Raw genomic sequence first — 14,607 nt, 5'->3', positions numbered from 1 at the left:
TAATACCTGAACTGCGTTCCTCAGGACTGTGCTAGCTTGCTTCTTGGTAGAAGCAGGTTGAAAGGGTAGGACATGTACATTAGGTGCAGTACAATTAAAAGACCCAGACGTGAATCCTGATGACCATGTTTAAAGATCAAGAAGATATAAAACTCTACCAGGTCACTGAGCTGACACAACGTCAGGTCACCGGCACCTACGAAAAGAGAATGGATGAGGAAGTAACTTTTTATCAAACAGCAAAGTTACTCTATCTGAATGGGGTTTAAAAAAGACTGAGTCCAGATGAAGAAGGAAATAGGTTAAATTTCTAAAACAGATATGACTCTTGCATTTTATAGGCAAGGAAAAAACTCAGAGATTTATGCTAGCTGAGACATCCAGGTTGCAGAGGATGTGAAGAGAGGAAAAGCAAGCAGCAAGAGGACTGTGATGCCAGACATATTTCTGAAAGCACAAGAACCTAGCCTGCAGGTTTCAAATGGTTCCCCTCAACATCCCTTTGGAAAGCAAGACAGAGGGAGGGATAGAAACACTGCTGACTCAATGATGAAGCTCAAGAAAGGACTCCAGACAAATCAGGGAGATGCAGGCAGAGAAACATAGCCTGGGCACGAAGAATCCATAAAGAAAGGGAAGAGCAAGTGTCCAGATAGGAACACCTGGGAAGTTAGGATTTAATTAAGGACAGTCTGCCTGCATTCACAAAAGGTGGCATGTCTAACAAATCTGATTTATTGAGGAAGGGACAAGAAGACTGACGGGGCCTAGTCGTGGGCATAAGGAAAGCCTTTGATACAGTCCCACAGGCTGAATCTGTGTAGGAAACAAGCACGTGTTACTGCAGTGTGGCCTGGAAAGGGGAAAGGCTGGGGCAGCCCTGGAAACAGGGTGGCCAACCAAGCAGGAGGAGAGCGGCTCTGCCAAGCCCTGGGCTGAAACCCTGACAGGTGAGTTCTGGCCCTGACTGTGCAGCTGCCCGGCGAGGCTCTGGCCAAGCTCCCCTGAGGGAGACAGATCCCATTAATGGCGCTGAGGAGGAGTCTGGATTAATCGGGTGCAGAAGAGACTAGAGCCTAGAAAGGGATGGTTTTAGCAGACTGCACAAAGAAGCCAGGGTGGCTGGCCCATTTGCAAGTGGACCTACGGGTGGGAGCATTACAAAACTCCAAACGGGTACAAGGGCCCGTGGTCTCCGCGACCCTCTGGTGGCCAGGTGTCCCTCTGGTGGGACTCTCGGCTGGCTCCCAGGCAGCCTCCAGGTACAGAGGAGGGTACAATGGAGCTCCCTTCTCACCAGGCTTGAAAACAAATCACTTACCACATCATCGCGGTCCTCCCACTCCACCTCCGAAAGGTCAACACTACTGTAGTTAGGTTTCCTCCGCTTTTTCCCTTCTTCATACTGGCAGGAGGGGAAGAGAAAGAAAACAATGACAAACAAAGAAAACATTTCCGTGAGCTCACTGGCCAGGGCAACCTTCATCATCCGAAGTCCTGGTTCATGCCTGAGGACTGTGAGTGGAGGGTCCTAGTGAGAAGCCCAGCAGCGGGGGCGGTCCTGGGGTTTCTGTGGCAGGAAAACCAAGCCCAGTCACCTGTAAACATTTGCTCCCAGCTAGGGGGAGTATACAAGCCAATTCTTTTCTCCCTATGAACTTACCTAGCGGACTCCTCACCTCTAAACATGCCAGATGCAGAGCCAAGCCTTTCCCCTCCTTGGACATCCTATGTGTGGAATGCAACCTTCCTCCTCGACTCCAACACTTTTAAAGCCCACCCCTTCAAGACACAGGAAAGGGCATCTTACATAGTTTACAAAAAATCTAGTTATATCCCTCTGTGTTTTATACTTCTCCCATCCCTACCTCCTGCCTCATACCCACCTCATACTCCATGGAAACAAAAGTACTGATCTCCACATTTGGGCTCAACATCCTGGTAACATTTCGCAGACACACAGAATCTTCTACTTGCTATCACACTGGCCACAGCAGTGCTGAGCTAAGCACAGCTACTTTACCTGGAGTACATGTGGGTATTGGGAATCGCTACCAGATTTAATGGCCATTAGGGCATTTCTCTGGAAAAGCTGATGAGTGCATTAATAACAGAGAAAGTGGTTTTAGTTTTTTCCCCCCTAAATCACTGGTGTTAGTCACCTGGCAAGCCTACATTTTATCAACTGGACAGTCCTGCGTCTGGATGTTCCTGTATCTAGGGCCTTTAATGCTGTGTTTATAATGTAGGAAAGTCTGCCCTCTGCTGCAGGCTCAGGATAAGCAACCCCTTTGCCAGTTCATAGGATACGGCTGACGGCATATTGGAAAAAATACATGTGTATGTATAGGTTTTTTCTCTTTTCCTTTTATTTCTAAATTAGTCATCTTCTGACTTAATTCGTAGGATTCTAAGTGAGACGCAGCATCACTCTAGGTGTTTTAAGAACCGCAAACCACAGGTTACCATTTTGGACACTGCTCGGCTACCATGGAGACAGGTGCTGAAGGCACATGGTGTGGAAGAGAAAATCACTGCTGGTGTACTGAACCAAACAGGTCCAAACCGGCCCCCAGAGAGTGGCCAGACAGGGTAGATCTCCCATCACTGTGAGGCCAAACAGGGCCCAGTGGTTTTCCTGCCGTCTTGTCTTCCCTCAGGGCTGCATTTCAGGAACCCTGAGATATACTTGGAGAGCACCCACCCTCACCACCCAGGAAGGCTGCCTTGCCTCGAAGGGGCAGTGGGCTCTGACCACCTTGGTCCACTGCCCTTCCACTCCCTTCTCTCAGGTTTCCAATTAACAGATTGTCACGGTCAGTTTTATGACATCAGATCCACTCCAGATGAAGGGGAAGCGAAGTGGTTCCCTCAGAAGCCACTGTAAACGATAGCGGATTCACAGTTGGATCCTGTTATGGAAAGTTCACTGTGCATAGAAGCTGTGGTCCTCAAGAGAGTCAGGCTGGGGCTGAGCCTGTGTGACAGGAAAGAGGTCAGCAGGGCTGTCACCCTCTTCTCAAGGTGAGGAGGTGTGAGGGGGGAGGGGCACACGATGCTGGGAAGCCCACTTGTCCCCCAAGGAGCTAGAGTTGGACATTCTTGGGCCTCTGTTATCTGTGCTAATGCCCCCCAAGTCCTATATTGGTAAAAAACATTCCTGGGAGCCACTAGGCACCCCAGAAGTTCCTATGGCCCAGCTTCTGACCATTAAAGGCAGAACTTTCACAGTTTCTTGGGTAGCCTAGTGCTAGGTATATACTGTCTTTTGGAGGAAGTTCTTCCATTGGTCACTTCAAAATCCTCCTTTATTCACTTATTCAACATACATTTATTGGACACCTAGCAAGCACAAGGTCCTAAGGAGATAAGTAAAGTCAATTAAACGGTGCTTCATTCTTTCCCAAGGACTTCTTTGTGGTTTATCACTCTTAATTCTGCCTATCTACAGTCAATTTATTGCCCATGATGCCTGTGGCAAGTTAAATATCAAACTAAATAGCAAGTTAAATAAGATCACAGAGCCAGTATGGAGGAGGACACCCCTACCTACCCACAGCCCCTGACCAAATTTTCATGGCTAAGCCTCAAGTCATTTCAACTGCTGCTAAAGAAATTCAAAAAGACCCCCAAGGCCCTTCATCCTCAGAGAAGGTGTCCCCCTGTCTTTGTTAGAAGAGGAGAGCACAGTGGTTCTGCCACTTACTGGGCATGTGACACTGAGCAAGGCACCCAGCTGCTCCAAGCTTCCTTTTTCTCAATGGCAAAATTGAGAAATACCTCCATAGCCAAGGTAGGTTGAGACAATTAACTAGGTACTATATGTAAAATGGCAAGCCCATCCCTGGCACAGCATGGAATAAACCCTTAATATGCATGTAGCTAATGTGAGTCCTGAAAAAGCCATAAGCTTCTTGATGAAGACACAGGCTCATTGTATACAACTGGCTACTATGTCATTTCCTCGACATGATGGAGACTATTTAATAATTTGTTGGGTCACTGTTGCACAAGCCATAGGGAGGCAGAAGATGTTTGCTGAAGATGATGGTGCCAGACCGTCACACTCATATGCCCCCTCTTGGTATGTAAGATACTTGTGTAGTAAACATCAGGTTGGGACTCAAGACTCTCCTGGAGAAAACTTCATAACTGTGCTAAAGAACCCAAGTCCTTTTAGACGACACGTGGCAAAAGTGGAATCCACAGACATAGATTCCTTGACTTTTGGCCATTCCTAGGTATCTTCCTTCATTGTTGGTAATAACCACTCAAGAAATTCAGTACACTGCACTACTGGTATTCAAGAAACTGGCAGAGATTAGAGAGTGAGGGGAAGGAAGATTTCCCAGCATACCGGTCTGTAAGTCACCATATTCCAGTAAGTCTCTAATTTAACTACATTGAAAGAAACAGATGGGACTGGGGATACCCCTTCTGGAACTCTACTTTAGGAATGCCCCTCTACGATGTCTGCTTAACCAGTGAAATAGGTATGAAATACTTTCTATTTGGGTCTTTATTAATGAGTGAGCTCCTTTAAAATATAAACAGTAGTGTCCCAGAGTGACTACTCTGAGTAAGAAAAGAAAAACTCAGTAGGCTGTTGCATAGATAAAACAGGTCAAGGACAATGAGTAAACTCCAGCATGATGACCCTAAATCCACCTAATCTTTTCTCCCATTAAGAAAACTTACTAGATGGCTAGAGACTAGACCTCCACTCGGAAGACACCTGGGCTGTGGACCACCACCACCTAACCCCCACATTTTCCGGGGTAATCACCTTGGCTTTCCCACAGGGAATCCCCTTGGACCCCACACTCAGTAAATATAGTTCTAGCGAAGGCAAGACCATCCTGGTTCAGAAGGAAGCCAGTGACCTGAGTATGTGAGGGACACACATAACTCTCCAGGACACAGTGATTGGTTCAGGATTGGGGATGTAACTCATACCAACCCACATGAGACTCAGTCTGGTATGCTTTCCTGGATTTATCCAGAAAAACTAGCTCTCCATCTATTAGCATCACTAAGGCAGTAGGATGTGAACTTGAGCTCCTCGTGGCCATCTCTGCCACTACTTGGAGAGAGCCTTCCTGAGAATGAAACCAGTGCAGAGGAGGCAGAGAGAGTACATGAAGAGAGTCCTGAAAGCACGGTGTGTGTGCCTGGATCAAGCTGTGCCTGAAGTCTTTATACCTTTGGGTGTTTCACGTACCAACACATTCTCTCCACATTACCCACCTTCCCTTTTTAAAGATTTTTTAAAGCTGGCTTGGGTTTCAAGTGTAAGTATTCATCAGAGTTCCAACTTGTATATATTTAGTATCTTTACTTTTTCTTTTTAAATGAACCATTTTTAAAGTACATTTTAAATGAAGTATTCACAAACTCTGGTACTTTAATGATTATTTAGAAACACGTGATTTGCAAAATACCTCACTGCTAATCAAGATAGTCCACTGTGTTTGAGCATGGCTTACCCTCTGTACCTGCTTTCCCCCGGGAGGACATAGGTATGGCCACAGTGTCAGAGAGTGATAGAAAAAGAACTAAACCCTCGAATCTCTGACTCCCAGGCCAGATCGCCCCTCTCCCCTGGGATCTGGCCTGGGAAGAATCCCAGGTCCCCCAGCCCCACTCCCTCTTTCCCTTCGTGAGGATCTCGTTACTGGGGCTGAGGCATCGGATATGGCATTTGTTAGTGTATCTATAAACTGTAACTTCCTTTGAAAATATGATTAACGAATTGCAAACGGTTTCCAAAGGTTTATAAACAGATACTTTGAGAGCCACGGGTAGGTTTGTAGTTTTTGGTGCCTGTTTTATGAAAAAAATATGTGGGGGAGAATTTAATAAGGAAAGATATTCTGTGCTATGAAATACTTTGAGGTGGAGTTTCAAATAAAGGCCAGATGTGGTGAACACACAAACCAGCCTGTGGCCTAGGAGGATGGGGCAAGAAGGGCACCTATCTGAGGAGCCAGCGGAACCATCGGGGGTCTGCCGTAAGTGCCAAAACCTTTCTGGCAGTGTTTAATTGTCTGGATGCGAGTGCCCCTTTGTGTTACCTACAGACTGATTGTGGAAGCAGAATGGGATGGGCTAAGGTGATGGCCATGTTCATGTGGGTTTGAACAGAACAAAAATGCCTTTGCTTTCTCTGTGTTCCTTTGGGAAGGACTAAAGGAAATCAGCTACACACATCCATGCAGCCTCTGTGAAACAAATATTATGTGTGCTAATAATTGATAAACAGTACGTGCTGTTCCATGCTGCCAACAGGAAGGAAGGAGTTGGGGGTGGGAGGCCCACAACTGGAGAGGAAGAGGCCTTGCCCAAAGCCAATGCCATCTGGAGAAGGGGTGTGGCCAGGGGCTGGGAGCCAGCCTTTGTCTGGGCAGATGTTTCTCTTGGGAGGCAGTCACGGTCCTCAGCTGGTGAATACCTTCACTACCTCCTCCGAGGCCCTGAGTCTCCTCTTGTCTCAGAGGCTGAAGTGGCCATTTCAGGAGAAGGAAGGGAGGCACATCTTCTTTCCTCCATGTACAAAAGAGGAGGACCTAATGGCCACTGGGCTCTTCATTCCTTCACTCTTTCATTCAATCACTTGTCCATACGCATATCCAAAAATACTGTTGGACACCGATTATTTATCAGGCCTTGAGCAAGGCCCAGGTGAGCCTTGGGAAAGCATGGAGAAGCTGTTTGAGAAGGATCATCTTCCGCCCTCCAATTGCAGATCACCGTTCACCAGGCCAGTAAGGAGAGCAGGGAAAAGCCAGGGCCCCAAAGGGAAACTCTGGTTCAAATCTGGTCTCTACACCTACAAGCTGTGTGCCCAGGGCTAACCTGTACTTCTCTGAGCCTGCCTTGCTCCTCTGCAGGATGGAGATAAGAGCACTCAGCTCACAGGGCTGCCACAGGAGCAAATGGGCACAGAAATGGTTGAGCGCAGCAGACATCCTGACAAACAGGGCTGGGGCAACCTGCCACCCAGACAGCGCTAGTAAGTGCTGCTGTTGCCCCGACTGATGAAATAGGGCAATGCATGTCAGCATGCTCATCCCTAGAGATGCCGTTCATGGGGTGAAATGGTTCTTAACATTACAGCTGTTTATTAATACTTCTAGTCCTTTAAAGAGGCAGTTCAGCTTGGCTCGGGGGCCCATTCTTCTCAAAGTCAAAGGGAAGGGTCTCAAACAAGGACACGGTCCCAAGGCCAGGTGGCCAGATGGGCCTGCGACAGACTGATGGTCTCTTCCCCTAGAATTTGCAAATCAAGGTCTCTGACTGTCACAGCATGTCCTGCCCCAGAGGAGATGGCCGTAGGGAAAGGGAGTCTCAGTGGTATCAGCCTCTGCCCTACTGGCTATGGTCTAAACGGTTTAAGCGTTTACAGTTTTTTAAGATCCCCTCCCACCCCGGTTATACATGTAACAACTGCTCATTTTAGAAAATTTGAAAAATAATGAAAAGTGCAAGAAATGGAAAAAAGATTGCCCTCGCTACTACAACCCAGGGATCGCCACCCGACATTCTGCTATCTTTCCCAAAGGGCAAGTATTTTGAAGCAGTTATTGTTTTCAGTTTTCTAAGCTCACTGTTTCTCCAGCAAGGAATTTATAAAATGTAGCAACCAATCTGTTCTGCTTTCCAAGTGACTGCTTTAAAAAAAAAGCAAATTTGTTTTTTTTCTGCTGGCTAGCTTCCCCCTCAACTCCCTATCATTCTTCTTGAAGAGGGCATTTCTTGTGCCAGGCACGGTGCTAAGTGCTGCGCGTGTATCTCCTGCAATTCTCACAACACCAAGAGAGGAGTAATTCTTCACAGACGGGAAAGACGCAGAGCCCAGGGATGTCGGTCACACAGTGGCATGGCTAGCAGGCACTGGAGTCTGATTCCTTCCCAACTCTGCCTGCTTTCTGAGCCTCCAGTCTTCACCACCCTCTGCACTGCCTCCCTTAGCTGGTCCCTTCTCATAACTCACTAGCTCAGGGCAATCGCTGATAGCACTTCAAGTAGCCAGCGTGTTAATGGTGGCAGAGCCGCCTTGGAAGCCAAATCCCACCAGCCATTCATGTCTCTGTTAACAGCCAACTCACTGGCGCTGGCTTGAAACTAACCTTGATGGCCAGGGGTGCAAGAATCAGCTTTAGGTTAAGAACAAGTACAATACTGTGTGAGTACGGTAAGCTAAGGATCATGCCACATATGTCTAACATACAATATCATATTTACACGATGCCCAATAACCAATATTCAACTCAAGGTCTCAGAGAAGCCTGGTAGTACCCGATGGTATCACTGATAAAGGATTTCCAGCAAAAGTGTGACCCTCTGGTTGTGTGACCCCACCACAGCTCAGATAAGACACATGGTTGGATGTCATAGGCACTATGGCAGGAGAGAAATTCTGATGAATCTGTATTCAGAGCTGAAATCCTTTGCGTTCATGGGAAGATGAGACACCCATATACACCACAGGGAAACAGGGCCATGAGGGTGTGTATAAAGGCAGTCAGAAGGTGGGAGAGAGGCAACAAGGGCATGCCGAGACAACAAGCTTTTCCCTTTTTCTAAAAGGCACTGTGCTCTTATTAATGAATGTTTTTAAGTGTCTCGAAGAAGAAAAGTTCTACATGCTCTCCTAGTGTGATTACAAAATCCTTTTGATCGCTGTAAGACTATAACAGCTCTGGTGGGTTTTTTTAAAACAACGATTAACTGGCCACTTTGAAAATCCGAATGACCTTTATCTTAAACAGTGTCCTCTGAGTCAGTGGAAATGAGTCACACACACTGTGAGTGGGGAGGAGGTGGCCAGCCCCACCACCATCGTTTTTGCAGGTCAAATGTGGCTTACTACACAGAGGTTGGATTTAAATTCTCCTTCTCAAAAAGCCAGTCTGTCTTGTAATAGCAAGCTAGTCAAAAACATGAACATCACGCTGAGTGGCTGAGGTGGGAAGAACTTACTGCGCTAGCAAAGGGACAGGGGACAGGGACTCTGATGGGACAGAAGAGAGGCACCTTCAGACCTGCTGACTCAGGTGCAAGAGTGATGCTAAGAAAAGACCGCCTCTCCACAGAGAAGAAAGAAGAGTGTACATGAAGGCTACATATAAAATAAAAATGCATGTGGGCGCCTGGGAGACAGCTACTCTAATAGGTTAGAACACTTTTGAGACAGAATGCTCTTCAGAGCTTCCTGGGCAAGGGTTAGATGCAAGACAGCATTCAGAATGAATTTCAAAGTTTCAAAAAGTTGCATCAAATTCTTTAGCATGGAAATGTGCCATGTTCCAAAGCCAATTTGATAGAAAGATTTCAGAGACCACTTGAGTCATTAGGAGATAATACCTAGGGTAAAAAGAGGACCTTTATAATCTGAGAGTATGTCTATGACTTTTGACAAGCCACTTTTTTTTTTTTTTTTTGCATTTACAGAACTTTATCTGGTATTATTCCTTTGAGAAGTTAATTATATATCAAAAGACTCTTGGGTATGTGGAACCTGTCAGACCATTTTGAACACGGGGTACAATTAGGCACCACAAATTGATTCCAGTTTTGAAATGGCAAAGACAATGAATTTCCTTATTCACTCAAGTAAAATCACAAATTAGTATCAACCAGCACTGCAACACAGTAATGTGTCAGCCTTCAAATGATGCTGCAGCTAACTACTCACTGTAGGTGAGTTCTCTGTGGTGCTGGCTTTTCTCCTGCCCTCAGTAACATTCCCAGTGCCTCTGCCCAGCTCAATCACTGGGAAAAGGACTCTAGTCTCATCCCTCTTTGGAGGGATGGCAGTCGGAACAGAGAGATCTCTCAACTTCAAGGTCCTTGTGCTTACTGACATCAAGGGTAGGAAGCTGGCAATGATTTTGCAACTGAAGTAAATAGAGGGATGCAGAAAAGAAGGAAAGGAACCATTCCTTCCAAGCCAGCTGCCATAACCCTGGACTCAGGTGTATGCCTTATGCCAGTAATGGTATCATCCTGCATCACACTGCTAAGCCTTCATGACCCACGCATGCATGAGTGTATGTGCACAATTTTGGGAGCTGCTTGGCAGGATAGCTTTATTTTGTTTTGCTTTTTTCCTGATAAAGTTTTTAAAGATACTTGTGAAGGAGGAAAAGACATGTAGAGATCCATCTTTGTGGCCACCTCTTCCATGAAAGTTTCTCTGATCCTCCCAGCTAGAGTCTCTTTCCCTTCTTACTCAAGGTAGCCCTGTTCTCCACTTCCCTGAGGATACAGGGCTTTGCAGCATAAACATGCATGTGGCTATTTTTTCCACTGACCTGATCTCTGCTCTAGCCATGTCCTGACCACCAAACACAATGGTCTCATCAACCATTGGTCCATCCAGCCCTCTGGATTGGTGACTGGGCAAAATGTTTAGTTTTGATTTTTTTTATATATAATTCTCAGTTCTACTGATATAGCTTTTAAAAAGTGTTTCTGAATGCATGCTGGTCTGAATAAGCCCAAAAGACTTCTGATATCATTCATAACTTATAGGAAAAACAAAGGTCCCCTGCAAGGCTGACTGAGTTCTCTTATATTTGCCTGTGACAATGGAGACATTGGCAAAGGCTGGAACACATGAGTATAATAAAGAAAGAGGCCAGTGGGCCAGGCAAAGTAGCCAGGCTCATCAAACTACCACATTCACTGCTTCTACTAAGTGTCTCCTAGAATTGAACTGCATCTCTCCATCCCTCTTGCCATCAGCTTAGTGTTGGCCACCATGATACTGGTGTTGATGAGGGTACATGTCTTCTAAGCACCCATGCCTGGACTCCACCCTCCAATCCATTTTCCCAAGTCCTGCCAGGGGGATTCTTCTGTAACCCTAATCGGATGACACATCACCACTCAGTCTGAAATCCCTGTTACTTCTCATAGGCTGATGTCCAATGTTCCCGAATGCCACAAATCCCCATCACCCTGCCTCTGCTTGCTGCTCTGGCCTCTCACCACTTCCTGCCTCTCACCCCATACTCCTCAGCTAGACTGTGCTGACTGCTAGAAGGGTCACTGTCATTCTTGCCATCAGGTCTCTGCACATGCCACTCCATCCGCTCCCAACTCCCTTCAACCCAACTCAGAGTCAAGCGGCCACTCAGCACTCAGCCAAGACATCAGCTTCTCTGGGAAGTCTGCACTGGCCTGTCCCCAGTCAGTTCAGGTCCTTCCTGTATCCTCTTCAGCGTCCCGTGGTAGCTCTATCTCCATGACTAACACACAGTACTGCAAGGTCATTGCTTCCTTGCCCATCTCCTCCACTATGTCCCAAGCATCTTTGAGAAAGAGGCTATTTCTTGTTCAGCATTGAACCTACATTGCCAGGAGAGTGCCTGGCAAAGAGTAGTTTCTTCATGAATATTTGATGAATGAGTAAACAGAATGAATGAACAAATTAGGATGGGTCCTTACTTAATAAGTACACTTATAACACCAATCACATGCCTGGCCTATTCTAGGCATTTCATGTACATGAACCCACTTAATCCTCATAACAATCCCAGCAGTAGGCACTATTTTTGTCCTCATTTTTCAGGAGGAAACTGACTAGAAGGAGGTTGAGCAACTTGTCCAAGGTCACACAGCTGATAGTAGCAGACCTGAGGGTGACCCTAGACTAGGGTGACCCTAGACACCAGCCTCAGAGACTGTTCTGCTCCATGGAGAAACATGTACTGGTGAACCTCCCATAGGTGGACCTGAGTTTGCTGCTCAGTGCCTGCCTAAGATGTGTCCTTCGAGGACACAGCAAGGGGATCATGGCAAAGTGACCTGTAGTCATCATCAACCAGCTGCCTGGAATTCCACCTTGAGCAGAGCTGAGTTTCAAATTATTAACTCTCAAAGGAATCTTTCCATGAAATATATGTGAATGTACTATTTATACTTATATTTGAACCTGGATGAAATAGGCATCAGTTAAGGGCATCCAACCCACAGAACTCTCAAACCTGCTGCAGTACTGGGAGTCAGACAAATGTCTTTACCTGTCCCAGTCACACCCAAACCCTCTTCCTGGAGTGTAGCTAGAAACTTAGAAACTCCAGAGGAGGCTTTTTGGGGGAGAGTGGGGGAAGAAGCAGCATCTGGGAGAATTAGAAAATTTTAACTGATTCTAATACCCAGGATACATTTTTGAAATCCTTATGTTTCTTCACTGGGGAGAGGTAACAGCACCCCATGATGCCTGTCAGCTTCTGAATGTCCCAGATAAACCTTCCACAGGATTTTTTTCTCCTCTTTCCTGTTTATCCTTCCCAATCCCAAGAAATTAAGCTTAGCTCACTGGGCACATCTTTCTGCTTGGGCACATTTCTGCCAGGCAGGGTCCTTGTCTATTTAAATCTGTCTTGAGCATCCCTTAGCAGAAGGGTTCTTGGGCTTTTGATTTAATTTGGAGTCTGTATGTGTGTATGTGTGTTCCTTTTACATGATGTTCTAGATTTGTTTCCTGCAGAGTCTGGCCACCACTCTGCATGGGGTGAATTATGTCCATTTATCTGTGGGACTTTGGTTTTATAGTCATTGGGTCCAAAAAGAGGCCATTGTGACAATGATAAATGTCCCCTGACTTGCTCCTCAGGTGGTCTCAGTCCTTCCAGGGAGAGACAGGCACACAAAGCATCGAATTTCAGACTTGAACCCAGAGATCCCTGGGGTGAGGCTGGCAGGCCAGCCTGTCATTTGGGATTTCTGGCCCTGGCCAGCTGGGGCACAAAAGCACTCCATCCTATGAAATCCCCAGCCACAAACCAAAGAAATGCCAGCTAGTGGTGGTGTTGGGGGTGTCACCCGGGTCCTGTCCCAAAGAGAAAGGGGCAAGTGAGGCTGAGAAAAGCTTTCAGCAAAAGCCCTGCCTGGCTTAGCCAAACTGCTTTCTGGCCTCAATATCCCAAATTCATTCCTGCTTCCCTTTGCTATGAAAATATCCATGGAGAATGTGGAAATGGCACCTGGGAGGTGTTCAGAAATACATGTGGCCTGTCACCTGATTACAAAAGTTGACTGAAGAGCATAATGGTTTGGGCACCTCCTTAATGAAGGGCAACGGTCAGTTCAGGGGTGTGGTGGGGATTAAAAGATTGTGCCCCAAAGCCCATGTTCTCAACCTTTTTATTTGCATTCTTTGCGTCTTATCATTTAGGATTATGTAAAAATGACAGCTGCTTATAATTATTTGGAGGTTTGAGTTGCAATAATTAAAAACATCTGCCTTTATCTTACCGCTACCAGACTTAACCCCTCGAGGTTGGGTCTATTGAACTTCAAAGAGGGAAGCAAAAAATAAAAGAAAACTCCACACATTACTAACAAATTTCTAGTGATTCATTTAAATGTATAACCAGTTATTCCAACAGCCTTCAAACCTTTAATTATCTCTTAAATATATATAATTTGGGACTGCTAATTAGATAGCAATTTAATGCTCTCATGGGGATTCAGATGCACTGTCTTTCTAAAATGTAAACTCACAGAGGAATCATCACTGGCATTCAAATGACTGAATTCTTCAGTTATTCAAATGAGGGTGGGCGTCTACACTGTTGAATCATATGAATATTCTGCTGTCAGCCCCAGCTGTAGGTTTTACAGGGTCCTCAATACACTGAGGGTAAGGCTAGATTTCTCCCAACTCTCTGGAGAGAAACAAGTCCAGCTCCTCCTCGAGGAAACCTAACCTCAGTCTCACAGCCCAGTCTGGCCTCTTCTTAGATGAAGATGGCTCTGTTTTCCTATTTTAAGGAGGAACAAACTTTCCTGGAATTCATAGTTATGAAAGCTTTAATGCTTGCTTCCCAGAATTCTTCATGCTGGTCTGCCTGCTATTGTCTGGGCAGTTAACATTTTAATTAATAACTCTCCCTACAACAGACTGCTGCAGATGGAGGAGGTGAGGGTTTCACTTTGCCTTGAGCTCCCACTTCCTGTGTATTCCTACCCCCGTTGAGATGGTCCTTTAAATTATATAAAGATGTGCATCACATGGAAAAAAGCAATTGATCAATTAGATGACATTGGACAATGATGGAAGCCAGCTCTCGCATCTCAGCCTCACAATGTGGCTAGGCTTTGCATTCCTGAGCCCAGGCTAGTAGCTAGCAGCTGAGGCTCATTTCCCCCACAAGGGGAAGGAGGTGCAGACAAATCTATAGGAATTTTTAACAGATCATTATTCAACACATTGCCTGTAATTACATTTTGATGAGCCTTTTATTGCTAATTCATCATCCAAGATGGGGTACTCTAGATATGAAATTAATCTAGTAAAACAAAGGTCAGAGTGTGTCCAGTGAAAAGAAAAGCTTTGTCCTCATCAAATCCTTTTGCCAAACAATAAAGCAGCAGAGAATCCTATCTCTAAACCATATTTCCTTAAAGTGCCTTCTCCATTATTAACAGCATAAAACTAACACTCTCTGGTGCTTCTAAGTGCAAGCAGGCCAATGTGAGGTGAATACACATGCAGCGCCCCGAAACAGAGATGGGAAATGTGCCTGACACCATCACTTTAAAGCTAAGGTATGTACGCACACAGAACTGTATTTGAAGCTCTAGTCTAGAGCA

General features: G+C 45.8%; 1 protein-coding gene across 1 annotated transcript in view; it reads right to left on the bottom strand.

Moving 5' to 3' along the window:
* The window catches only part of CACNA2D3 (calcium voltage-gated channel auxiliary subunit alpha2delta 3), a 784,136-nt gene that overhangs the window by 167,956 nt on the left and 601,573 nt on the right, over positions 1-14,607 (bottom strand). Inside the window, exon 18 of the mRNA XM_060022702.1 lies at positions 1,322-1,405. Within this exon, the coding sequence (XP_059878685.1) occupies positions 1,322-1,405 (84 nt within the window). The remainder of the gene's footprint in view (positions 1-1,321; positions 1,406-14,607) is intronic.

Source organism: Delphinus delphis, chromosome 10, assembly GCF_949987515.2.
Source record: "Delphinus delphis chromosome 10, mDelDel1.2, whole genome shotgun sequence".
In the NCBI taxonomy this organism is placed as follows: Eukaryota; Metazoa; Chordata; class Mammalia; order Artiodactyla; family Delphinidae; genus Delphinus; species Delphinus delphis.
This window is presented reverse-complemented; position numbering and strand designations above follow the sequence as displayed.